The sequence below is a fragment of the Ranitomeya variabilis genome, chromosome 1 (genome assembly GCF_051348905.1).
Source record: "Ranitomeya variabilis isolate aRanVar5 chromosome 1, aRanVar5.hap1, whole genome shotgun sequence".
NCBI lineage: Eukaryota > Metazoa > Chordata > Amphibia > Anura > Dendrobatidae > Ranitomeya > Ranitomeya variabilis.
In genome coordinates this window covers 257451988-257479586 of record NC_135232.1, presented here as the reverse complement: position 1 = coordinate 257479586, position 27599 = coordinate 257451988, and the positions used below count along the sequence as shown (strand labels likewise).

General features: G+C 46.3%; 1 protein-coding gene and 1 long non-coding RNA gene across 3 annotated transcripts in view; one reads left to right on the top strand and one right to left on the bottom strand.

Annotated features, from left to right (window-relative positions):
- Nucleotides 1-4841, bottom strand: part of LOC143813393 (uncharacterized) — a 42020-nt gene extending 37179 nt beyond the window's left edge. Inside the window, exon 1 of the long non-coding RNA XR_013223606.1 lies at nt 4657-4841. This is a non-coding gene — a long non-coding RNA (uncharacterized LOC143813393). The remainder of the gene's footprint in view (nt 1-4656) is intronic.
- Nucleotides 4842-5017: 176 nt separating this feature from the next.
- The window catches only part of DGCR8 (DGCR8 microprocessor complex subunit), an 88554-nt gene continuing 65972 nt past the window's right edge, over nt 5018-27599 (top strand). The window contains exons 1-4 of one of the 2 annotated variants that reach the window (XR_013223605.1): nt 5018-5155; nt 12255-13249; nt 13554-13713; nt 14304-14446. Coding sequence is in view for 1 of the 2 variants with exons in the window: in XM_077293383.1 (XP_077149498.1) it covers nt 12518-13249; nt 13554-13713; nt 14304-14446 (1035 nt within the window). In the remaining variant the exon portion in view is untranslated. The remainder of the gene's footprint in view (nt 5156-12254; nt 13250-13553; nt 13714-14303; nt 14447-27599) is intronic. The other variant, XM_077293383.1, reaches the window with a different exon arrangement.

Sequence of the window (27599 nt, the reverse complement as noted above, 5' to 3'; positions counted from 1 at the left end):
CTACTACCCTCATCCACAAAGCACTCCATGGCTCAGCACCACCCTACATCTCCTCTCTGGTCTCAGTCTACCACCCTACCCGTGCCCTCCGCTCCGCTAATGACCTCAGGTTAGCATCCTCAATAATCAGAACCTCCCACTCCCGTCTCCAAGACTTTACACGTGCTGCGCCGATTCTTTGGAATGCACTACCTAGGTTAATACGATTAATCCCCAATCCCCACAGTTTTAAGCGTGCCCTAAAAACGCATTTGTTCAGACTGGCCTACCGCCTCAACGCATTAACCTAACTATCTCTGTGTGGCCTATTAAAAATAGAAAAAAAAACAAAACACATAATCAGGTTCCTTGCATCGTGTTCTCATACACTTTATGCAGTTAATAGCCCTCTGTGTCTGTACTGCTACATACTTAGGCTGTTAACTGGTTCATGCAGCTTTACATGAACACCCGAGCCTTACACTATGGCTGGTCCAAATAACTAAAGCAATTGTTACCATCCACCTCTCGTGTCTCCCCTTTTCCTCATAGTTTGTAAGCTTGCGAGCAGGGCCCTCATTCCTCATGGTATCTATTTTGAACTGTGATTTCTGTTATGCTGTAATGTCTATTGTCTGTACAAGTCCCCTCTATAAGTTGTAAAGCGCTGCGGAATATGTTGGCACTATATAAATAAAAATTATTATTATTATATTATTATTCGTTGTTTGGACCAGCCATAGTGTAAGGCTCGGGTGTTCATGTAAAGCTGCATGAAGCGGTTATCAGCCTAAGTATGTAACAGTACAGACACAGAGGCTATTAACTGCATAAAGCGTATGAGAACATGATGCGAGGAACCTAGTTATGGTAAAATTTTTGAACGGGCCACACAGGAATAGTTAGGTTAATGCATTGAGGCGGTAGGCCAATCTGAACAAATGAGTTTTTAGGGCACGCTTAAAACAGTGGGGATTGGGGATTACCATATTTTCCGGCGTATAAGATGACTTTTTAACCCCTCAAAATCTTCTTAAAAGTCGGGGGTCGTCTTATACGCCGGGTACAGATAAAATGTGCATATGGTGGGTGGGGGGGAGTGGTCCCGATGACTAAGACAGGGGGCGCCTCACAGTAAAGTGTAAGTGGAGTATATCCCCCTATTACCTCATTGCGGCAGCGTGGGGGTCTCTGTGCTGGGAGTGGCAGCTCCTCTTCATGCCGTGGGTGCTCTGTGCTGTGGGGCGGCGGCGCATCTTCGTGCCGTGGGTGCTGTGGGGCGGCGGCGGCGACGCATCTTCTTGCAGCGTCGGGGCTTCTCCGGCATCTCCTCCAGGCCCGGAGGCACCGCCAACCCCATTGCTTTGATGCGGTGGCCTCCGGGAAAATGGCCACTGCTCAGATTCAGATCTCGTCTCCCGAGGTCTCGGGAGACGAGATCTGAATCTGAGCAGCGGCCATTTTCCCGGAGGACACCGCATCACAGCAATGGGGCTGCCGGACTGCCTCCGGGCCTGGAGGAGATGCCGGAGAAGCCCCGACGCTGCAAGAAGATGCGCCGCCGCCCCACAGCACCCACGGCACAGAGCACCCACGGCACGAAGAGGAGCTGCCGCTCCCAGCACAGAGACCCCCCCACGCCGCCGCATTGAGGTAATAAGGGGATATACTCCACTCACACTTTACTGTGAGACGCCCCCTGTCTTAGTCATTGGGACCACTCCCCACGCCAAAAGGCACATATTCACCGGCCCTATAAGATGACATACGGCGTATAACAAGACCCCCGACTTTTAAGAAGATTTTATATTTTAACTGGAAAAGTTGGGGGGTCGTCTTATATGCCCAGTCGTCTTATATGCCGGAAAATACGGTAATCGTATTAACCTGGGTAGTGCATTCCAAAGAATCGGAGCAGCACGTGTAAAGTCTTGGAGACGGGAGTGGGAGGTTCTGATTATTGAGTATGTTAACCTCAGGTCATTAGCAGAACGGAGAGCACGGGTAGGGTGGTAGATTGCTCCATACAGTATAATGGGCCCCATATAATGCAGCATACGTTAAAAAAAAAAAAATCAAATATTCACCTCTCCCATTCCAGTCGCAGGGGGATGCTGTAGTGACACCATCACGCTCTCTGCCCTGAGACGTCAGAGTCAGAAGGCACTGAAGCTGCAGGGATCCAGGGGAGGCCCATACCACCCCACCACCCGCTTGCCCAGGGACACTGAGCCTTTAGTGTGCCAGTATGCAGTACCGCAGCCCCGCACACTTCGCTGTGCGCAGCCATGTCTGGTGTACTCTCGTCACACAACAGCCCCCCTGGATGGGAAGCACTGTACTTCATGCTTTTAATATTACAGAAAAGCTGTCACGCTCGTGCCCAGACTGGTTGGCGCGGGCGTGCGGGGGGTGGCCCCACTGGACCACAGACCAAACTTCCATGGAAGGGGCGTAACTAAGTAGCTTCCTAGGTGTTCGCTGGAGCCTCCGATGGTGAGGTCAGACTTGTGCAATAGGAAGCTACCAGGTACCACTCCAGGGTGGTGTCTGGCTGTGGCTGCTGATCCCACCTGGGAACGGAACATAGACAGGCAAGCGGGCACGGCTGGCACTCTGGCAGACAGGCGGGCACGGCTGGGACACAGACAGCAGACGGGTACAACAGAGACACTGGCAGGCAGGTGGACACGGCTGGTGGACACGGCTGGCTCTCTGGTAGGCAGGCAGGTACGGTTGGCTCTCTGGAAGGACAGGCGGATAAGACTGGTACACTGGAAGGACCGGTAGGGACCGGTCTGCAGGCAGGTATGTAAAACAGGTAAGAACCTGGTCAGACAGGAGGACTAAATAACAGGTAGAGAAAGACCGCAAGAGCAGATGCAGAGCGAAAGCACAGGAGCTAGAGCCAAGAACAGAAACGCAGGAGGCGGAGCCAAGTGCAGAAACGCAGGAGGCGGAGCGAAGAGCAGGAGGTGGAGCCAAGTGCAGAAACGCAGGAGGCGGAGCCATGAGCTGGAGGCAGAGCCAAGTGCAGAAACGCAGGAGGCGGAGCCAAGAGCGGGAGAAGTAGAACAGCAAGGAGCGGAGCCAGGTAGAACGGCAAGGAGCGGAGCAAAGTAGACCCACAAGAAGCGGAGCCGCAGAGCGAGAGCGGAGCCGCAGAGCAGGGCTACAGAGTGCAGAGCAAAGTAAAGTCGGAGTGCAGAGCAAGACACAGAGTGCAGAGCCGAGAGCAAAAACACAGAGTGCAGAGCAAGGTCACAGAATGCAGAGCAAGGAGCAAAGCAAGGTTGCAGAGAGCAGAGCCGAAAGCAGAGCAAAGCAAGACACAGAGGGCAGAGCAGAGCAAAGCAAGACACAGAGTACGCACAGCAGAAAAAGCAAACCAAGACAGGGATATAAACGGACACAGGAACGGGACTAGACTAAGACAGAGTCAGGAACGAGACAAGGCACAGAGACATGGACACAAGCCAGGGTACGACGCCCCGCTGGGTGGCTACACAGGAAACAGACCAGGGTACAACGCCCCCCTGGGTGGCAGACATGAGAGTAAGCGAGACAAGGCCTGGCACCTCAACAGCTAAGAACTGACTGAGGCAGTAAGTTGCACAGGCCCCCACCAATGGGTGGGGATGTCTTAAAAACAGGAAGCCTCATGGCGATTGGCCAGGGACACCTTAGCAAGGTGCACGCAGTTTCTATAAGAAACAGGAGTTGCCGGCGCCGCCCCCCTATGCACACAGCCAGAGCACGCACAGAGCAAGCAGCAGACATGAGGCACACAGCATGGAGCTGGCAGCAGTGACAAGGCCCAGAGAAGTGAGTCTGAGTGTAATGCAGGTGGGGGATGGGAGGCCACGCAGTGATGCCAGCAGGGTTGTTACAAAAGCTTTGTTTCTACACTAAATACAACAGGTGCTTTTCATTTTACATGCATTTTCTTGACGCTCCACATAGAAGATTCTAGATAAAAAAACGCACCTGGAATCACATCCACTTTGGACATTTAGCCCGTGTTCACATGTAGGGTAAGTGCTGCATTTTTCTGCACAGACATTCCATGTTTAAGGCTACGTTCACACGGTGCGGTTTTTGGTGCGGATCCGCATCCTTTTTCCATGTAGGTTACAGTACAATGTAACCCAATGGAAAACAAAACCCGCTGTGCCGACGATCCTTTTTTCCCCAGGAAAATCAGCGCGGATTTGCCTGCGGAAAAAAGAAGTACCATGTCAATTCTTTCTGCGGATTCCGCTGCGGGTTTCCAGCAGCACCAATAGGAAACTGCAGTTGGAAACCCGCAGTGGAATCCGCAGTAGAAAAAGGATCAAAAACCGCAGGGAAAAGCACCGCGGATTTCACTGCGGATTTTACCAAAAAAGGACCTGAAAAATCCGCAGTGAAAAAAGGATCGTGTGAACGTAGCCTAACTGTCCAAAGTGGATGTGATTTCATGGACCCTGTGCTTCTAGAGCCGCTCATGGCTGTGCGGGTTTTCTGCTTCTTTTGCTCTAGATTCTAGAGGTTTCTATGTGGAGACAAAAAATGCGCTTGTACAAAAACTAGTATTTCGAGAAATAAATGGGTGTGGCTAGGGGCGTGGTCACGGCCCCGCATGGTTTCTCCCTCTCTTCTGTGCAGGTTCGGAGGTACGGTAACCGGTAACCTCACCGTGACCCGTTATCTGTCTTGTTTGCAGGGTGGAAGCTTGTGGGACTGTGACCTGGGACAGCAGTCCTCTGCCCACCTTCACGATGCAGTCTGCTTCAGGTCCTGTTGCTATGGTTACTGGCCGGCCATTCCGTCTATCGCTTCTTACTGCATGTACCAGGGAGGCGTGGCCGGAGAACTCACACTGGTAACACAGCGCAGCCCCATTGGTAGAGGGGAGCACAGCATCACCGTCCTGTACACATCACTGAGTCTCCCTACCTCGCTGTGCAATTGGCTGTCCGCATCCTACACGCCACAGGATTGGAAGACGGTTTCAAGGGTCAAATGACGTCACAAGCCACTATTGGTTGATGGGCTGCGCTAGCGGCCATTCTGTCACCCTGATTGGTAGAGTCATCGATGCAGTTGTCTGGAGCCGGCTGAACTGTGCAAGATGGCGACTGGTTTCTTTCAGGTTGAGGGATGGTGATATCGGAGCGGAAGCCTCGGTCAGGCGGTGAGTAGTGTGGGCGGGCGAGGTCATTGGCGACTGTAGTGACGCTCCTTAGCGGATGAATTGTGACTGGAGTTCCGTGACCGGAGGCCGCGATTCCGCAGCACTGAGGGCCTTCCCCTCAGCTAGAGCAGACCCGCTGTGTGCCGCGCTGGTGCATCCTCTGCTCTCCCTGTATATGGCGGTGAGGAGATAACACGGAGGTCCTGCCTGAGGTCTGTGGCTGCCGCCGGGGAAGGTCTGTGGCTGCCGCCGGGGAAGGTCTGTGGCTGCCGCCGGGGAAGGTCTGTGGCCTCCGGGGAAGGTCTGTGGCTGCCGCCGGGGAAGGTCTGTGGCTGCCGCCGGGGGAGGTCTGTGGCTGCCGCCGGGGAAGGTCTGTGGCTGCCGCCGGGGGAGGTCTGTGGCTGCCGCCGGGGGAGGTCTGTGGCCGCCGGACGCATGGGATCCATTCTTCCTGTATTTCTACCAATACCAGCCTGCCCATCACCACACGCCCCCACCGGTGTCTGGCCCGCACCGCGCTGCTCATACGTTTATCAACACTGAGGAATGAGGCTCTGATAACATAATCTTGTGCAGTCACCCTGTGATCTGCTGTCCATCACTCCTGAAGATGGAGAAGTCAGAGGGATGATCTGTGCATTATCATCTCACGTGTCCTCACACTCCTTAGGCTATGTGCACACAGTGCGGATTTGCCTGCGGATTGGACTTTGCGGATTCGCAGCAATGTTCCATGCGTTGTACAGTACCATGTAAACCTATGGAAAACCAAATCCGCAGTGCCCAAGGTGCAGAAACGCAGCGGTGTATTTTCCGCAGCATGTTATTTCTTTGTGCGGATTACGCAACGTTTTACACTTGCTCCTCAATAGGAATCCGCACAAAAAACTCAGGAAATCTGCGGTAAATCCGCTGTGCGTTTTACCTGCAGATTTTTCAAAAACGGTGCCGAAAAATCTGCACACGAATCCGCAACGTGGGCACATAGCCTTATACCTGCTGATCATATTTCGTCACTACATATATGGGGACCGATACAAATTACATCGAAATCAATGGGAAAGATAGAGTGGAGAGTATGCTGTCAATTGTGATAACGGATTATTATTCCATGAGAGATCTTCGTCAGCAGAGATGAGTTACTTTTGTGTAGAGCGGGGTCTTCTGATTCCATAGTATTTGCTGAGGGAAGGTGCCATAACACAGATCAGTCATAGCAGGATCGGGCCATTATCAATGCACACATTGTCCTCCTCGCTGACCCCCTCATCAGGTTTCAACAGCTCAGTCTCTCTGTTGTTGACGCAAGCCTGTGCTTGTTTTATTTCTTATTCTCTAACCTAATTGCACTGACTTATACAGTCTCCTCATTCACAAATGCTCTGATGCATGTCTATGGGAGGCTTCAAACTGATTTAAGTACTCCTTCATTAAAGGAAGCCTGTCAGGTCCCCCCATGCCTGCAACCCAGTAGCATTCCCATATGTATGACTAAATTCCCTGCCTAACCAGCCCTTTATAATGTTAAATCCATGTTTACCTGTTTCTAAGCTCTGTTTTTGTCATGCTAATAAGCCTTTGACCCTTTGACTAGTTTGCATTTTTTGCATGTTATCACACCCACTGTGGCATGATAACATGGAAAGTGGGCTGACTAGTCTGGGGAAACTAATGCATGATCGATTAATCGAAAGCCTAATTAGCATAAGAAAAATTGAGCATATAAATATATTTTTTAAAAACATGGATTTAAGTGAATCAAATTCTAAATGTATGTTTAGGCCGGGGAATTATGTGAATGCTGCTGGGCTAGAGGGCATAAGTACCTGACAGGTTCTCTTTAATTAGTTCAAAACAGTGACGCACCACAAATGGCAGGCCACAAGACCGCCCTTGCCCACTGATGGACGTTCACCCAATTCTAATGACATATACTGTATATGTACAGTGACATGTAAAAAGTTGGGCACCTTTGGTGAAAATCACTGTTATTGTGACTACTAGTTAAACATTTTGAAGATGAAATGATATTTTAGGCCAAAAAAGTGTTGTGTTTTTTTTAATTGTAATAATTGCAAATAGGAAAATGTGCCAATGCAACAGTTTGGGCACCCTTGGTGGTTTGTGTGCTCAGATAACTTTGACCAGGGTTTCATACCTTAATTAGCCTGTTAGAGTTATGGCTTGTTCACTATAATCGTTAGGAAAGGCAAACTGATGCAAATTTTCCAGATTTATGACAACCCAGCCTCCTCTAACCTTGTGCCAAGAAACAGCAGCCATGGGTTCTTTTAAACAGCTGCTTAGCACTCTGGAAATGGTAGAGGCCCACAAAGCAGGAGAGGCTATAAGAAGATTTCAAAGTGTTTTCAAGTTGCCCTTTCCTCAGTTTGAAATGTAATGAAGAAATGGCAGTTAGTTGGAACAGTGGAGGTCGAGATAAGGTCTGGCAGACCCATTCAAGGCAATGGGTGAAAAAAAAAAAATGAAAAAAAAAACGCTAAAAGAAGTGACATGCTTTATGTCCAAAAAACGCAGCAAAGCACAAAATCCTGACCATACAAAAAACCATTGTGTGTGCATGAGATTCCTGAAATCTCATAGGCTTTGCCTGTACTGTAAAAAGCAGCTGAAAACTAGCATAAAAAAAGGCCGCAAAAACGCCCTGTGTGAACTTGCCCTAACACCAATCATAAAAAAGCTGAGGTTGAATAGAGAATGGCTTCTACAAATGAGTAATGATCGTAAACACACGTCAAAATCCACCATGAACTACCACAAAAGGCACAAGCTGAAGGTTTTACAATGGCCCTCACTGTTTCCTGTTCTAAGCATTATTGGAAATCTGTGGCTAGACCTTAAAATAGCAGTGCATGTATGACAACCTAGGAATCTCACACAACTGGAAGAATGGCTGAAAATCCCTCCTACAAGAATTGAAAGGCTCTTGGCTGGCTACAAAAAGTGTTTACAAGCTGTGATACTTTAAAAAGGGGCTGTTACTAGGTACAGGTCTGTGAAGTCAGTATAAAATGGACTGACTCTTAAAATATATATAAGAATTTGGGAAAGTAATGAAATGTCCTATAAATGTCTGTTATGTTCCTGATCTAAGGATCTCGACTTTTAGTTGAGCCGATTCTGTGCTGCACTTTATGTACAGGCTCAGTAGTGAGGCAGGGCTGTGGAGGCAGTCAGGGAAATTGAGGAGTTGGGGTCGGTGGTTTGGTTTACTGATTCCACATCCCTTGCTAGGTACTGATCATGCAGGGTGCCCATTTTCCTTTTTGTAATTTTTAAAATGGCTGGTCTGTAAACTAGGGAACCCAGTTGGGCACCAGCTCCATACAAATCTGACCTCTGCCATACAGTGGAATGTAAACGTTTGGGCACCCCTGGTCAAAATTGTGAACAGTTAAGGTACCGTTACACTAAACGACTTACCAACGATCACGACCAGCGATACGACCTGGCCGTGATCGTTGGTAAGTCGTTGTGTGGTCGCTGGGGAGCTGTCACACAGACAGCTCTCTCCAGCGACCAACGATCAGGGGAACGACTTCGGCATCGTTGAAACTGTCTTCAACGATGCCGAAGTCCCCCTGCAGCACCCGGGTAACCAGGGTAAACATCGGGTTACTAAGTGCAGGGCCGCGCCGCGCTTAGTAACCCGATATTTACCCTAGTTACCATTGTAAAAGTTAAAAAAAAACAAAAAAAAACCAGTACATACTCACATTCTGATGTCTGTCACGTCCCCCGGCGTCCACAGGGTTAAAACTGCTTTCGGCAGGAGTGCTGATAATGCACGCGCTGCTGCCGAGAGCTTCCCTGCACTGAATGTGTCAGCGCCGGCCGTAAAGCAGCACAGCGGTGACGTCACCGCTGTGCTCTGCTTTACGGCCGGCGCTGACACAGTCAACCCTGTGGACGCCGGGGGACGTGACAGACATCAGAATGTGAGTATGTACTGTTTTTTTTTTTTTTTTTACTTTTACAATGGTAACCAGGGTAATTATCGGGTTACTAAGCGCGGCCCTGCACTTAGTAACCCAATATTTACCCTGGTTTCAAGTGAACACATCGCTGGATCGGCGTCACATACGCCGATCCAGCGATGACAGCGGGTGATCAGCGACCAAAAAAAAGGTCCTGATCATTCCCATCGACCAATGATCTCCCAGCAGGGGCCTGATCGTTGGTCGCTGTCACACATAACGAGATCGTTAGCGGGATCGTTGCTTACGTCACCAAAAGCGTGACGTTGCAACGATATCGTTAACGATATCGTTATGTGTGACTCAGCCTTTAATTTTAAGCAAGTTGAAGATGAATGGATGTATAAAAGGCCTTAAGTTAAATATGACACATTTCATTTCTATTTTAGGAAAAAATGTTATATAATATACCGTGTGTGTATGTATATGTATGTATATATATATTTTTTTTTATAATATTTTTGCCTAAAATACAAATGAGATGTGTCATCTTTAACTCAAGGCCTTTTATACATCCATTGATCTTCAACTTGCTTAACTGTTCACAATTTTGACCAGGGGTGCCCAAACATTTACATTCCACTGTATGGCATAGGTCAGATTTGTATGGAGCTGGTGCCCTAGTGTACAGACCAGCCAATGGCTGTACCTGTTGTGATAAGACCTAGCTCAGTATGCAGCAGTTTAAGGGTAAGTTCACACACGGCGTTTTTGCTGGGGGGGGTTTTGCAGCAAAACCTGATCTTGGCAGGAAAGAAGCTGCGTAAAAAATGCAGGTTTAAGTGCGTTTTTTCGTGCGTTCTTTTTCTATTGCGTTTTTTTTCTCTTTGTCCATGCTAATGTCCTTGAATTTTCAGCAGCAAATAATGATACCTGGGTTTTTTCTGCGTTTTTTCAACACCCATTCAAGTCAATGGGTGAAAAACGCTGAAAAAGCGCAGCAAAAACGCTGAAAGAAGTGACACGCTTTATGTCCAAAAAACGCAGCAAAGCCCAAAATGCTGATCACCCAAAAAAACAATGTGTGTGCATGAGATTTCTGAAATCTCATAGACTTTGCTGGTACTGTAAAAAGCAGCTGAAAATTAGCATAATAAAAGCAGCAAAAAAACACAGCAGAAACGCCCTGTGTGAACTTACCCTAAGGGCCCCTTCACACTGGTCGATTCTGCTACGATTACGACGCATTTGCGTCATATTCGACATCGCAGTACGAGCTCGTAGCCAGCGGTCACACTCTACGATGTTAACGCTTTTTCTGACGTAGTTGCGATGTGAACGTCACGCGTCGCAATCGTACGCTACCCTTCACACCGCCATAGTCCTACGACTCCGAGCGTGACGTATTACCAGCATGGGCGTGCTAAAACGTCACGCCCAATCAGGAGACAGGTATGCGGAAGCCCAACCCACGTAGTCGCATTACGAGCTCGTATGACCGCCGTCACATACTACGATTTCGACCGCCACAGCGAGACATTTACGACGAAAGAAAGTTCTGCTCTTTCTTTCACATCGTACGATGCTGGGCTGCGTCGCAGATCGTAACGCCATGTCACACTTTGCAACCTCGGAACGAGGACGGATAAACGTCACAAATCGAACACTCGTTCAGACTTTGATTGCACAGTGTGAAGGGGCCCTTACTCCTTAGATGCTGTGTTGAACAGCAGCTGTAGCCTCCAAGTAGTTAAAAAGGCGAAGGGACTCCATCTCTTTTGGGCATATGCAACAGGATCACAGAAAATCCATCTGTAGTTTTAATAGCAGCATAGACGGAAGATGTATGGATGGTCTTTTTTTTACGGGGTTTCTAGTGTTAGATTGCACTTACTTACGGGTTGGGGAATACTCGCTTGGCAGCGATATAACACTCAGCAAGACATTTTTCTTCTAAAAGTTCAACTGGGTTTATTACTCCATAAACCCCAGTGGCAGAAAACACAAAACAACAACCTTCATAGCATGACAAAACAAAGCAACAATGTTCACAGCGTGAATCTGTTCCATCAGGACTGTGACCATACACTCTTGGTCGAGTCCAATATTCATGCTCGCTGTGGAGCCAAACACACAGTCTGGTATTACCTGCTTGTCAGCGCTGCAGGCTTTCCACTGGCAGTACCACACAGGACCTGTTTCTGGCTCTGCAGATCCCTGTCCTCACCTCGTTCTGTTCAGGGATCCAGTCCTCCTCCCAGGACCTCCCAACAGCCAGGTTACTCGGGATCACACAGGTGGCCTGTCCGGGTACGATTCAGGACGTCCATCCCCAGCTGGGACCGTCCAATACCCAGGTCACCAGTAGCAAAGTCCCACCACATGCTCTTCAGGGCTTAGCACACCCAACACCGAGGTATCTACCAGGACCTTGCACATGGACCATTCAGGTCCCCTCACTCAGAACACACAGGAACATGTGACCCACACCCTGGTCACATTATATACCTTTACCACTCCCCTGGGTGGGAGTGTGGGTGTGTGGCTAGTTTGTCCCGCCCATCTCACAGAACTAGCCCTGCCAGCCTCCCATTATAAACATACCAAATACTTGTGGGACTATAGGTCCCAGAACACCACATCGCTTCAGGCTGGCAGCGCAGGGTCTTCTCCTCTGCGACACACATATCGGCCATTCACAATACTGTCGGACTTTATCATAATCGCAGGCATGACTGTGGTGATGCCATGCATTCCCATGGCCTCAATACGCCTCCGTGCGTATACTGGGGAGACCATGCAGCGCCCCCTACCTGTTACAGGGGTCACTGCATCACACTAGTTTTCAATATTGGCCTCTGGTTCAAGCCTAGACAATATTTTCTTGCTACCAGTCAAGCATAATTTTACTAGGCGATTTAGTCACCAGAACTATTGCTGCAGTTTGTGCTAGTGGAAACATTCTTTGTTGGTTTGTCTTTTTTCTTTTGTTTGGTGATTTATTGTGTTTATTTGTACCATATACATAGATCAGATACACTCTGTAACTGGAGCTATCATATTATCCGTAGTTAAAGGAACAAAGCAGCCCTTTTTTTTTTAAATGCATTTGACGTTTCTGACAAATTTCTTTTTTTTTTTTTCTCTGTCTTGTTTTACAGGTAAAACAAAGCTTCAAGTCCCACCATGTCTTCTCAGTGATAACGCTTCTTAAGCTGAATACATTGTGATTTCCAGTAATAGAGACAGTATTTCTGAAGGCTGTCTACATTAATGAAAAGAGCAATGTAGTCAGCTTAACTGAATCTTCTGTGTGGCCAATTGAGATATGCTATATCCGCTGTTTTGGACATTCTCCTATAAGGACTAAGAATAGCAATTTACTGATTTGTGTAGTTTTTAGTTGTACTGATTAGTATTGAATATGGATCAGTGTGAATATGTAGCCCCTCTCCCTGATGAACCTGGAAGCAAAGAAATGGAATTCATACCTGCTTGTCCCCCACCACTGCCGCCAAATGAAGAGCCTCCACCACCTCCCCTGCAAACGTCCAGTGACGCAGAGGTAATGGACGTTGGCTCTGGTGGTGATGGACAGTCACAAACCCCAGCTGGGGACATGCAGCTAAACTACGGAGCACAGCTACTCACAAAAGGGTCGTCTTCTTACAAGAGTCATCCGACAGTGATAGATCAGTTCCAAAGTGACCAAAGTCCCAGGACAGCTCGCCATGCACCAGCAGTTAGGAAATTTACTCCTGATCTTAAATTGCTTAAAGATGTTAAAATCAGTGTAAGTTTTACAGAGAGTTGTAAAAGCAAGGATAGAAAGGTTCTGTACACTGGAGCAGAGGCAGCCGATCAGTCAGCTATAGATAGCAATAACACTGTCAATGGAGAGTTGCATGTTTGTCCTTTTGCTGGTAGTAGCAATGATAAAATTGTCAATAATCATGAAATTGCAAATAAAAGAAACGAGGAGGCCGAACTTGATCAGGAAAAGAAAGTGGAATACGCCGTTCTCGATGACTTGGAGGATTTTTCTGAGAATGTGATGGATGTAGATGAGGACGGGGCAGAGTATGCAGAGTTTCTAACGGAGTCCATGCTTCAGAGAGATAAGATGGATGGCGAATCTCTGATATACAATTATGAGGTATGTCTGCAGGTGCTAACACTACACCCATAACCTACTAATTCTAAGCATTTCATTTTTTCTTTGTCTTTTATAATAAGCACTGCTTTGTCACACGCTTTCTAACCATGCCTTGGTCGGATCTGTTTACCACGTATCGCTGACTACATATGAGTGTTGTGTCGTCACAGTGTTTTGTAGACATTCTTTGCCATCCTCTCTAGCTGCAGATTGGAGGTACATGTCTGTGCTCAGTGTAAAAGGGGATTCTATTTGCCTCTCCCACCTTCGGAAGAGGGGACGTACCTGATAGTTTGTTTTGCAGGATGATTTTGATAACGATGTGGATGCACTGCTGGAGGAGGGCCTACATACCTCAAAGAAAAGAAGGCTAGAAGAAAAGTATGAAGAAGAAAGTGACCACCGTTCGGATGGCGAGACCAGTGTTCAGCCAATGATAACCAAAATAAAAACTGTTTTGAAAAGTAAGGAAAGCTTGTTCTTTGTGTACTGTGCACCAGTGCTACCCACTTGTAGGTTATTATATGCATTTATAAATTCTTCCACCCTGGTGCCACAAAGGGTAGCGATCAGCTGAGGCTTTGACTGAAGAATTCTTTGGGCTTGTTATTCAGTAAATGCTTTCTTGTGCATAGTAAGACTGATTACACAACCATAATGGGTCCTTCAGTCCGATAGTTTGAGTGCTTAGACCTAACTAACAGTACAATATTGATCCATGATTTTAGTTTGGGCCTTTGGACTCAAGTCTGTCCTATCCAATAATATATGCATTTCTGCACATAGAGCACTTTCTCGATGACATCCAAGCTTCCCTTTCTCTCTAGCACCGTGCGGAGAGGTAGAACGAGGACATGTATATATTCCAAAATGAAACTTCATCCTTATTGCTGCCTCTGTGGCACCAGTTTGTTGGCGGTCTGACTTTCAAGAGTAAGATCGATGCAGATGATTTATTTAGCTTTGAGAAATTTAATCTGTTTTGTATTACAGGAAATTGGTACTACAAACAGTAAAACAGTAAAAATGATTTCTTTTAATCTCCATTATAAAGGTCGTGGCCGCCCTCCTACTGAGCCCTTACCTGATGGATGGATCATGACATTCCATAACTCCGGCATTCCTGTCTATTTGCACAGAGAAACAAGAGTAGTCACGTGGTCCAGACCTTACTTTTTGGGAACTGGAAGCATAAGAGTATGTAGACGAAAAAAATGGTCATCTGTGTTTATTTATGTGGTATCATAATTTGTTCATTGTTCTATTTTTTTTTTTTTCTACCCACTGTTTTGTGATTATTTAATTTGTTTGGGTGTTTTTTGGTTTTGCTTCCAAAATGTAGATTTTAATTTTGTAATTCTGTGTTACTTTCTAATAATATTGCAAAGTAATGAAGGAAGAGAGACGGGGAGAGGAGGGTTGTCAGACTTGGATTGGGGGAAAAGAGGCAAATGATTTGGAAAATTAGACAATTGCATGCAAGCCTGTCAACTTTAATGATCAACACGGTAATATTAAATGTAAAAAAAAAAGAAAAAGTGGAAAAACATTAACAGAAGGTAAGAAAATAATTGCCTCCCACCCTGGCAGATCACAGAAGTTCTCAGCAGACCAAAAGTGCCTTATATTCATCTTGGTATGTAAACTAGTAGTGCGATGGCTGCAGATATCGATCATGTTGGTGACTTCGGATGTCAGGTCTCTGACAATTTCACAACCTTTTGAAATCAAACCAGTGATTTTCAAATGAATCTGTCATGATGAACATCTGTAGTTTATAGAGGAAGAGCTGAGCAGATTTGATAGTTTTGTGGGTAAAGATTTAGTAAAACTCCTTTCTTATTCACTTAAATCTGTGCTCATGTAGGTGTTCATAGGCCAAAAAGCAGTATTTGTATGTGACTGACAACGTTGCGGGAAATAGTTGTCAAATCATTGAGATCGGATTTATTCATTACTAAATTGAATATAATCTAAAATACGGCCGAGTTGCTAATTGTTGAGCATGGCTCTACCCTAACTACCAGCAATTCCTATACAATATGAACAAATGAAATCCTATGTTACAAAAATAAGTTTTTATTCATCTTTATTATTGTCAGTGCAATATTTTAATGGAATAGACATATACACAGCTAAAATTGAGTTATTGCTAGTCTCTGTTTCATGTGTGATAGGCTTTTTAGACCTCTATACACTGCATTGCTTATTGGTCCACATTAAAGGCATTGTCCGGTCCAAATTGATAAGTCTGCAGTCACTCTTTGACTGCAGACTTATGAATCCCCCAGTGCATGCGTTGGGGGATTCGCCGGCTTCTGAGCTGGGATCCAAGGGTATGTACAAGTTATACATGCACAGTGCCAGAACCCGTCCAGTGAGCTCAGCCTCTCTCCATATTCTTGTATGGAGCAAAGCCTCGCCCACTGGACAAGCTTTTGCCGAGTGTATGTATAACCCGTACATACCCTCTGGTCCAGACTCAGAAACTGGCAAATCCCCACAATGTGTGCGCTGTGGGGATTCATAAGTTACCTAGTTGGACCGGACAACCCCTTTTAACGTGGACCAGGTATAATGTGCAATACAGTGTCTCGAGGTCTATAAGACCTATCATACATGAACCACAGACTTGCAATAAAGCTTCATATGTTAAAAAAAAAAAAGCCCAAAAAACACATTAGTTGTCTTATAAAAGTACAAGAGAGACCTCGACAGAGGTATAAAAATGGAAATGAAGAAACCTGAAGATAATTCCACCAGTGAGATAGCATAACAATAGAGATACCTGAACAAAAAAAAGTGTTAAGGTAACGTCACACTAAGCGACGCTGCAGCGATACAGACAACGATGCCGATCGCTGCAGCGTCGCTGTTTGGTCGCTGGAGAGCTGTCACACAGACCGCTCTCCAGCGACCAACGATGCCGAGGTCCCTGGGTAACCAGGGTAAACATCGGGTTGCTAAGCGCAGGGCCGCGCTTAGTAACCCGATGTTTACCCTGGTTACCAGTGTAAAATGTAAAAAAAACAAACAGTACATACTTACATTCGCGTCCCCCGGCGTCCGCTTCCTGCACTGACTGAGTGCCGGCCCTAACAGCAGAGCGGTGACGTCACCGCTGTGCTGTGCTTTCACTTTATGGCCGGTGCTCAGTCAGTGCAGGAAGCGGACGGCGGGGGACGCGAAGGTGACTATGTACTGTTTGTTTTTTTACATTTTACACTGGTAACCAGGGTAAACATCGGGTTACTAAGCGCGGCCCTGCGCTTAGTAACCCGATATTTACCCTGGTTACCATTGTAAAACATCGCTGGTATCGTTGCTTTTGCTGTCAAACACAACGATACACGGCGATCTGACGACCAAATAAAGTTCTGAACTTTAATCAACGACCAGCGATATCACAGCAGGATCCTAATCGCTGCTGCGTGTCAAACACAACGATATCGCTATCCAGGACGCTGCAACGTCACGGATCGCTAGCGATATCGTTTACTGTGACGGTACCTTTACTCTGTCGCCTCATTGGGGCACACAGGACCATGAGTGTTATGCTGCTGTCCACTAGGAGGCGACACTATGCATAATCTGAAAAAGATTAACTGTGGCTCCTCTGCAGTATACACCCCTGGACGTCATCAGCCTTCTCCAGTTTTTGCTTAGTGTCGCATAGGAGGCACACCTAAGATTTTTTCTTTTACTCCGTTTTTTTCCGACAGATTACAGATGAAGAAAAGAGGGTCTCCTGCGAGACTCCCGGCATGGCTCCTTCCTCGGCCCCCTATCACGGGGTGCCCGGTTGAAGTAGAGATGGCTATTCCCCATGTTGCTCCTTCCCCAGTCCCTCGGGTGCTGGTTCGAAGTCAAGACCCCCCCTCCTTCCCCAATTCCTTTTGGTTTCTGGGTTGAGGTCGAGACGAGGATAAAGGCCCCTGAAGGTGACAACAGCACCCTCCCTAATCCCCCTCTGGGGGTATTAGGTTGAGACGCGTCAGGTAGGGCCTGTACAGGCAGCATTCTACAGCTCCCAGCAATGGGCCAGCACTCTGCGCCTGCATCCAGGGACCCCAGCCCAGCTGCAGGCTCCTGTTGGGGCCGGGGGGAGTGCAGGCAGGCATGGCACATACAGACACAGGGCTCCCTGCGCCCCTGTCTTTTCGGCAGCACCAGCTCTATACTGCCTCAGGGGGATCCCTCACCGGGTGTATACTGCAGAGGAGGAGCCACAGTTAATCTTTTTCAGATTATGCATAGTGTCGCCTCCTAGTAGACAGCAGCATAACACCCATGGTCCTGTGTCCCCCAATTAGAGGCTAAGAGAGATTTTACGGTGAGTACACACAAATCTCCTTTTTCACACCTCAACATGTGTTTCACTGTTGCTCCCTCAGGGTGGTCAAAAATGTAGCTAAAAATTTTGATATTAGTATGCTTCACTGCTTCAGCTCTGGGGTGTCATGCTGCCTACTTTAAAGGATTTGTTTGAAGCCGAAAATAAAGACTAGGAAGACACTGCTCTATACCATTAATAACTGACATATCCTTGTGATATCTCATTACTTTGAGAGGAGAAAACGTTAAATACAATTGCTATAGTAACACAAGACCATCATAGTAAAGAATAAGTAGAATTTTGGTGCTCACAGTAAAATCTCTTTCTCACAATCTTCATTGGGGGGCACAGAACCATGGGATAGTCTGCTGCCTCATGGAGGCTGATACTATTATTGCATTTAAATAAAATTGGCTCCCCCCCCCCCCAGCATACAATACCTTGCCTGCTGGAGTCAGGCTTCTTCAGTGTTGTGAGACAGTAGGAGTAGAAAATTGAGGCAAGAAAAAACATAACTGTATCCCCAACCGGGAAGGAGCTATGTCCACCCAATGAAGACTACGAGAAACTAATTTTACGGTTAGTACTAAAAGTCTACTTTTTTCATTCATCTCATTTGGAGACACAGAACCATGGGAAATCCTAAAGCTGTCCTTAGTGTGGGAAAGAAATATACTGTTAACACCTAGTCTTCTGCCGTAACTCAAGCGGAAGTCTGGGCTACTGCTGCCTGCAGTATCTTCTACCAAGACTTGCATCTGCCAAGGTTAAAGTGTGAACCTTGTAAAACTTGGGGAATGCATGCACTGATGCCCAAGTGGCTGCCTTTAAGACCTGAAAGGCAATGTGCACATGTTCAGTATTTGGTGAGTTTTTTCCTCAGTATTTGAAAGAAAACCAGGAGTGGAACAAATACTGAGGTTAAATACCGACCAGATACTTAATGTGTGCACGTGGCCAAAATCGGATACTTGCTGACGAACGAACCGCCTAGGAATCTCCAACTGCTCATGTAGAATGCTCCCTAATCCTAATTTGGGCTTCCCTGGTCCTAGTTTTACATACCTCAATAATAGCCATCTTGATCCAGCGGGCAGTGGTTGCTTTAGAAGCGGCCTGAACCCTCTGAGGGCCCTCTGGTATAATAAACATGGAGTGAGATCTCCTGAATGAAGCAGCGGCCAATAAATAGTACCTCATGGCTCTAATGTCGTAATGCCAATTTGTGCAGTCTTCTTAATAGGGTTAGATGGTGCCGGACAAAAAAGAAGGTAAAACCATGTCTTCATTAAGGTGAAAACTCAAGACTACCTTATCTTGGTGAATAATAAGGTAAGGAGCACGGCAAGACAGATCTGCCAGCTCTGAAACCCTCCTGATAGAAGGTAGCCTTTTTAACCCCTTCACGACCTTTGACGCATACGCTGCGTCATGAAAGTCGGTGCCAATGCGACCTATGACGCAGCGTATGCGTTATGGAATGATCGCGTCCCTGCAGATCGGGTGAAAGGGTTAACTCCGATTTTACCCGATCTGCAGGGAGAGGGGGAGTGGTGCTTCAGCCCAGGGGGGGTGGCTTCACCCCCCCGTGGCTACGATCGCTCTGATTGGCTGTTGAAAGTGAAACTGCCAATCAGAGCGATTTGTAATATTTCACCTAAAAAACTGGTGAAATATTACAATCCAGCCATGGCCGATGCTGCAATATCATCGGCCATGGCTGGAAATACTCAAGTGCCCCCCCCCCACACCCACCGATCGCCCCCCCAGTCCTCCGTTATGGGGTCCGGTCCCCTCCGTCCGCCTGCCGGCTCCCCCGTCCTCCTGTCCGCTCCCTCCTTGCTCAGATCACCCCCCCCTGTGCTCCGATCACCCCCCCCCCTGTGCTCCGATCCACCCCTCCACCACCCCTTCATACTTACCGATCATCCCGGTGTCCGGCCGTCTCCTCGCTGGGCGCCGCCATCTTGGAAAATGGCGGGCGCATGCTCAGTGCGCCCGCCGAATCTGCCAGTCGGCAGATTCCTTACAAGTACATTTTGATCGCTGTGGTAGGTTCTATCACAGCGATCAAAATAAAAAAAATAATAAATAACCCCCCCCCCCCCTTTATCACCCCCATAGGGACAATAATAAAATAAAGAAAATTTTTTTTTTCTTTTTCCACTAGGGTTAGGGTTAGAACTAGGGTTAGAACTAGGGGTAGGGTTAGGGGTAGGGTTAGGGTTACGGGTAGGGTTAGGGGTAGGGTTATGGCATGTGCACACAGAGCGGATCGGCAGCGGATCGGCAGCGGATCGGCCGCGGATCCACAGCGGATCGGCCGCGGATCCGCAGCGGATTGGCCGCGGATCCGCAGCGGATTGGCCGCTGCGAATTCGAAGCAGTTTTCCATCAGGTTTACAGTACCATGTACACCTAAGGATAACCAAATCCGCTGTGCCCATGGTGCGGAAAATTCCGTGCAGAAACGCTGCGTTGTATTTTCCGCAGCATGTCAATTCTTTGTGCGGATTCCGCAGCGTTTTACACCTGTTCCTCAATAGGAATCCGCAGGTGAAATCCGCACAAAAAAACACTGGAAATCTGCTGTAAATCCGCAGGTAAAACGCAGTGCCTTTTACCTGCAGATTTTTCAAAAATCGTGCGGAAAAATCTCACACGAATCCGCAACGTGGGCACATAGCCTTAGGGTTAGGGTTGGAATTAGGGCTAGGGTTTGAAATAGGGTTAAGATTAGGCTTGTGGTTAGGGTTACGGATAGGGTTAGGGGTGTGTTGGGGTTACAGTTGTGGTTAGGGTTGGGATTAGGGTTACGGTTGGGATTAGGGTTAGGATTAGGGTTGGAATTAGGGTTACGGGTGTGTTGCGGTTAGGGTTGTGGTTAGGGGTGTGTTGGGGTTAGGGTTGTGATTAGGGTTATGGCTACAGTTGGGATTAGGATTAGGGGTGTGTTGGGGTTAGTGTTGAAGTTAGAATTGAGGGGTTTCCACTGTTTGGGCACATCAGGGGTCTCCAAACGCAACATGGCGCCACCATTGATTCCAGTCAATCTTGCGTTCAAAAAGTCAAATGGTGCTCCCGCCCTTCCAAGCCCCGACGTGCGCCCAAACAGTGGTTTACCCCCACATTTGGGGTACCAGCGTACTCAGGACAAACTGGGCAACAACTGTTGGGGTCCAATTTCTCCTGTTACCCTTGCAAAAATAAAAAATTACTTGCTAAAACATAATTTTTGAGGAAAGAACAATTATTTTTTATTTTCACGGCTCTGCGTTATAAACTTCTGTGAAGCACTTGGGGGTTGAAAGTGCTCACCACACATCTAGATTAGTTCCTTGGGGGTCTAGTTTCCAAAATGGGGTCACTTGTGGGGTGTTTCTACTGTTTAGGCACATCAGGGGCTCTGCAAATGCAATGTGACGCCCGCAGACCATTCCATCAAAGTCTGCATTTCAAATGTCACTACTTCCCTTCCGAGCCCTGACGTGTGCCCAAACAGTGGTTTACCCCCACATATGGGGTATCAGCGTACTCACAACAAACTGGGCAACAAATATTGGGGTCCAAATTCTCCTGTTACCCTTGTGAAAATAAAAAATTGCTTGCTAAAACATCTTTTTTGAGGAAAGAAAAATGATTTTTTATTTTCACGGCTCTGCGTTGTAAACTTCTGTGAAGCACCTGGGGGTTGTAAGTGCTCACTATGCATCTAGATAAGTTCCTTGGGGGGGTCTAGTTTCCAAAATGGGGTCACTTGTAGGGGAGCTCCAATGTTTAGGCACACAGGGGCTCTCCAAACGCGACATGGTGTCCGCTAACGATTGGAGCTAATTTTCCATTCAAAAAGTCAAATGGCACGCCTCCCCTTCCGAGCCTTGCCGTGCACCCAAACAGTGGTTTACCCCCACATATGAGGTATCGGCATACTCAGGAGAAATTGCCCAACAAATTTTAGGATCCATTTTATCCTGTTGCCCATGTGAAAATGAAAGAATTGAGGCTAAAAGAAATTTTGTGTGAAAAAAAAAGTACTTTTTCATTTTTGCGGATCAATTTGTGAAGCACCTGGGGGTTTAAAGTGCTCACTATGCCTCTAGATGAGTTCCTTGGGGGGTCTAGTTTCCAAAATGGGGTCACTTGTAGGGGAGCTCCAATGTTTAGGCACACAGGGGCTCTCCAAACGCGACATGGTGTCCGCTAACGATTGGAGCTAATTTTCCATTCAAAAAGTCAAATGGCACGCCTCCCCTTCCGAGCCTTGCCGTGCACCCAAACAGTGGTTTACCCCCACATATGAGGTATCGGCATACTCAGGAGAAATTGCCCAACAAATTTTAGGATCCATTTTATCCTGTTGCCCATGTGAAAATGAAAGAATTGAGGCTAAAAGAAATTTTGTGTGAAAAAAAAAAGTACTTTTTCATTTTTACGGATCAATTTGTGAAGCACCTGGGGGTTTAAAGTGCTCGCTATGCTTCTAGATAAGTTCCTTGGGGGGTCTAGTTTCCAAAATGGGGTCACTTGTGGGGGAGCTCCAATGTTTAGGCACACGGGGGCTCTCCAAATGTGACATGGTGTCCGCTAAAGATTGGAGCCAATTTTTCATTCAAAAAGTCAAATGGCGCACCTTCCCTTCCGAGCCCTGCCGTGCGCCCAAACAGTGGTTTACCCCCACATATGAGGTATCAGCGTACTCAGGACAAATTGGACAACAACGTCCGTGGTCCAGTTTCTCCTTTTACCGCTGGGAAAATAAAAAAATTGTTGCTAAAAGATCATTTTTGTGACTAAAAAGTTAAATGTTCATTTTTTACTTCCATGTTGCTTCTGCTGCTGTGAAACACCTGAAGGGTTAATAAACTTCTTGAATGTGGTTTTGAGCACCTTGAGGGGTGCAGTTTTTAGAATGGTGTCACTTTTGGGTATTTTCAGCCATATAGAACCCTCAAAATGACTTCAAATGTGAGGTGGTCCCTAAAAAAAAATGGTTTTGTAAATTTTGTTGTAAAAATGAGAAATCACTGGTCAAATTTTAACCCTTATAACTTCCTAGCAAAAAAAAAAATTGTTTCCAAAGTTGTGCTGATGTAAAGTAGACATGTGGGAAACATTATTTATTAACTATTTTGTGTCACATAACTCTCTGGTTTAACAGAATAAAAATTCAAAATGTGAAAATTGCGAAATTTTCAAATTTTTTGCCAAATTTCCATTTTTTTCACAAATAAACTCAGAAATTATCGACCTAAATTTACCACTATCATGAAGCCCAATATGTCACGAAAAAACAATCTCAGAATCGCTAGGATCCGTTGAAGCGTTCCGGAGTTATTACCTCATAAAGGGACACTGGTCAGAATTGCAAAAAACGGCAAGGTCATTAAGGCCAAAATAGGCTGGGTCATGAAGGGGTTAAATAGCTATCACTTCTTTTTCCAGTATTTTTATTAAACATTTTGAAATTTTAACATTGCATTTTGTCGAAAATAATATGCTTCTCAATTGGGGAAGAGCGGGTGGGAAGATGGAGGGAAGGGAGAGGGAAAAGGATATAGGGAGAGGGAAGGAGAGACAGGTATATGACATATCTACACCTGAAAAAGAAGAGACAGACATACATATGCTTAAAATTAACCAAGTAAGTTGCTTGAATTCTAAACCTGAAAGTATAGCTATCTCTTCTAAGAAATGAAAAAGTGTATTGATCTCTGATAGTCTGAAAGGTCAGAGACTCCATGGCGCGGATTCCCTGATACTTCCGGGGTTATACAGGGTTACTTCCGGTGGTCACCGCTATTTAATGCCCGCTTCAGACACTTACCATTACGCACCCTGAGGAAGGAGTGTGTCCGAAACGATCGTTGGGGTGTGTGCGCGGCCCCTGTGAACCCTCACATTTTGCAGCTGTGGTATGTAATGTCTATTTTTATTTAGGTGGAGCTGATTGATAATTCTATGTATCCCAATATGCTGCTTCAAATTAAGCTACACTTGGCTTAAATTTATTGTTTCCTTGTAGTCTGCAATTTCAGACTTACATCTATAGTGACAATCTACTTTATATCGGTCTGTCTATTACTAATGTGATTGTCCCTTGGTGTATAGTACTATTAGATTTGATGTGAGGGTTCTCAGTGTCCGTTCACACTTGCTTGTCTTTTGTACCTTTGTGCAATGGATGTCTTCCATTTGCATCATCTTTTAGATTCGTTTTCCTTACTGTCCTATTTATTGCCTTGAATAAAGTATTTTTTCATATTAATACATATATGGAATATTTGTGGTCGTTTTGTTCTGGCTTTGTTGCCTTTCCCCCCTATACATGTATGGTTAGCGACCAGTACGTTTCTTTATGTCCTTTAAGAGTCTGCTGGCCAGGATTATGCCTTTAATTCTTTGTATTGTATAATGTCATTTTATACTTTTGCCATGCTGATTTTGTTTGTGAGTTGCATTTATTGGAGAAATAGTAGTAGATTCGCACCAACAAAAATAAGTCTTCCAAGTGTGGTATGGTAGACTAGAATCGAGTATTGCTTCTGGGCTCTAATCGTCCTGATGACTGACACAGACAGACATGACAACCTCAAAATCGTGGCTTCAAAAGCCACAGTGTTAAATTGAACGATAGTAAATTTATATGGAGGAACGGCCCTTTGACAGTAGGTCTGGAAGTGTCCATGGGACATCCGCCAGGAGATTGATAGCATCGGAATACCCGGCACCTTGCCACAAATTTCGCCAACTTGTAGTTTAGTCCGAATGCCAATAGATTGACATCTGGTGTAGCTCACCCCTGATAAATTTCCCTGAACACCACCTCCCAGTGAAGAGCCTATTCTCCTTTTGGTATCTGTTGGCAACTTTAAATTTTCTGCCTCCCAGTTGTCTACCCCTGGTATATGAATTGTTGAAATTAGATTAACCCTGTCCTCTGCCCACTCGAGAATTCCTGTAATCTTTGCTATGGTGTATGGGCTTTGTGTGCCCCCTTTTCGATTGATAATAGGCCACAGCGTTGTCTGACGAAAGGTTGAACTTGATGGACCTAGGTCTTTTTTCAACCTATGTAACAATGAATCCTGATCGTCAACCCTCCGATTAAGTGCTGCCAAGGTAAAGGAGCCAGACTGACAGCTGTGAGATCCAGCACGTTGATTGGGGGAAGTTTTTCCCTGACTGTTCCAGACCCCTTGGACTGTCAAGTGACGGAAGATTGCTTCCCAGTCTGGCATCTGTAGTGAGCACCTGTCACTGATTGGGAAGAAAAGAGGGACCCTGAGTTAATAGGGGTGACGTTAACTACCATGTGAAAGACAGCGAAGTGGGAGACAAATAGGCAGAACCAGGGACTGTATTGACGTTTCCCAATAGGCTAGTAGCATGTTCTGTAGATTTTTTGAAGGAAATTAAGCAAACGGCACTGTCTAAAACGTTGCCCCCATGTGTCCTAGGATTCTCTTTCAAAAGTGAAGAGAATGCTTGCCTGGACACTTTAAAGTTTTGATTCAAGACAGAAGAGTTAATCTTTTCTCTGAAAGGAATATTGATGCTTGAGCAGAATCGAACACCATTCCCAAAAACCTTAGTCACTGTGTCACAACCAAATTTGCCTTTGTCCTGTTGACAATTCAACTCAATCGCTCCAGAGTCCGTAGAACAAACTGCAGGCTCTTTAGATTTTGAGCCAACGATGGCGCTTTGACAAGAATATTATCCAGATAGGGGGAAACTATTATCCCACTGATCTGCAGCATTGCCATAACCGTGGCCAGGATCTTCGTGAATACCCTGGGCGCTGTGGACAGTCTGTATGAGAGGTCCCTGAAGTGATCTTGATTGACCGTAAAGTGAAGAAATCGCTGAAGAGCTAGAAAAATTGGAACATGCAGATGAACATTCCCAATATCTACCGAAGAAAACAATTTCCCAGCTTCCATGGGTATGATCACTGACCAGAGCGACTCCATCTTGAAGCGACGATGGAGAACCCATTTGTTCCCGCACCTTAAATCTAAAATAGGCCTCACTGAACCGTCTTGTTTGGCAGTGATGAATAAGTTTGAATAACCACCCCCCCCCCCCCCCCCCCCAAAGCTAATTCTAGGTGTTTCCATCTGAAATGGGAACACCTAAAATAATTCCTGCCAGAAGCAGAGAATATATTGCCTGATCAAAACCTGATTCTGGGAGGACGAGAGCAAAATAAATAATCCTGAGGTAGAGTGGTGAACTCTGTTCTGTAACTCGAAGAAATTGCCTCCCTGACCCAAAGATCGCTGATTGCCCCAAGCCACACCTCCTGAAAAAGTTGGAGATGGCAATCTATTTGGGAAGAATCCCTGAGTGGGGGGCTACCTGTCAAACATTGGTCTTTCTGTTGCCTCTGGACCTGGGGTGCCTAGTACATGATCCAGAAGGGTTACTGGCGAGTGTCTGTCTATAGGAAGCTCTCGTAGGCTCCTGGGAGACCTTGAGTCTAACCTGCCAACCTGATTAGTCCGGTCCTGGAAACTGACGAAAGGGACAGATCTGCAAGGCCCCAAGACTCCGAAAAGGACGGAGTTTTCTGAGGAAACTGGTTGCTTCTGCCGCTTGTAGCTTCTGAAATCTTTTCTAGCCTGCTTCCAAATAAGCGAGACCCCTGAAATGGAAGTCCTGTCAGCGATCTCTTTGAAGCCAGGTCAGCCATTCATACCTTGACCCACAGCATGCAACACATTGCCACCCAATTACCGTATTTTTTTAACGACACACCAAGGTTTTAGAGGAGGGAAATGCTAAAAATGTAGTCATGATGCATTGTTATTGGGGGGGGGGGGGGTGTCAGCTGCTGACACTGCTACAGGGGTAATGTCATGTCCCCAGTTCTGTAATAATATCCTCCATCCTGGTATATATGTCCCCAATTCAAGTATGTGTGGCCCCCACATCCCCATCCTGGTATGCATGGCCCCATGAGAAAAAAAACCCCAAAAACAATTCTACGTACCTTCCCTGCACTCCCTCACAGCGTCCTGTTCTGATGCCAGTAGCTGATTTATGCATGTAAGCAGTGCATGGCAGTGACATCATGCGCTGCTTTCAAGCCGAGGACAGCTGCCCATAGTCCTGGGCATTGAGAGTAGTAAATATTCATTCTTTTTAATAGCGGGCACACGTCATTGCTCAGCAGCTGCAGTAGCTGGCGTCTGCAGCTAACAGTGTGCTTGCTATTAAAGAGAAATATTCACTGCTCCACACGCCCATAGTCCCTCCCAACTGTCGGCGCTGGCTTAAGTGCATAGAGATGGGAGGGATTATGGGCGTGGGGAGCTGTAACAGCGAGCACAGGGGTTAGCTGCAGCAGCCGGCTCTTGCCTTCTGTGACCTGCTTGTCCGCTGCTGTCGCATCCCACTCACCTAGCCACCGCAGATACATCTGTACTATAAGACGCACCCCCCATTTTCCTCCAAATTTTTGGAGAAAAAAGTGTGTCTTATGGTGCAGTGACAACCATATTTTTTTGACTATATCTAAGGATAATGAACAGAGTTACTTCCCTGCCTGCACAACCTGATTTGCAATGTTGGCTAATTCCAAATCCAAAGTATCAAAGATAACTATAAAGATAATAAAAGTGAAGTCGCTGGGAAAAATATACCAATACGTCATGCTTGTGTAGATCCACGTGCAGTGGTGTAACTTGAGTCTGATAAGCCCCGGTGGGTCCTGCTCTCCTCCTCCCAAACCATCCTAAATAAATTAATATATATGCGATGTGCGTCTGAGATCCCCGGTCGATAAGCCACTATCTGTGTAGATATGAGATCCTGTGCATTTAGCCATTTTCCTCTGCTATTAAGTTCACTTTCAGTAGCCAACTGTAAATCCATCAATGTCGCTTACTGTATCACTGGTTAGATGATGTTTGGTAGGATGACAATCTTGTGAAACCATTTGTCAAATAATATAAGCATTGTTTTACTAATATAGTATTTCAACAATCTGAAATGTATTTGATATTTTAG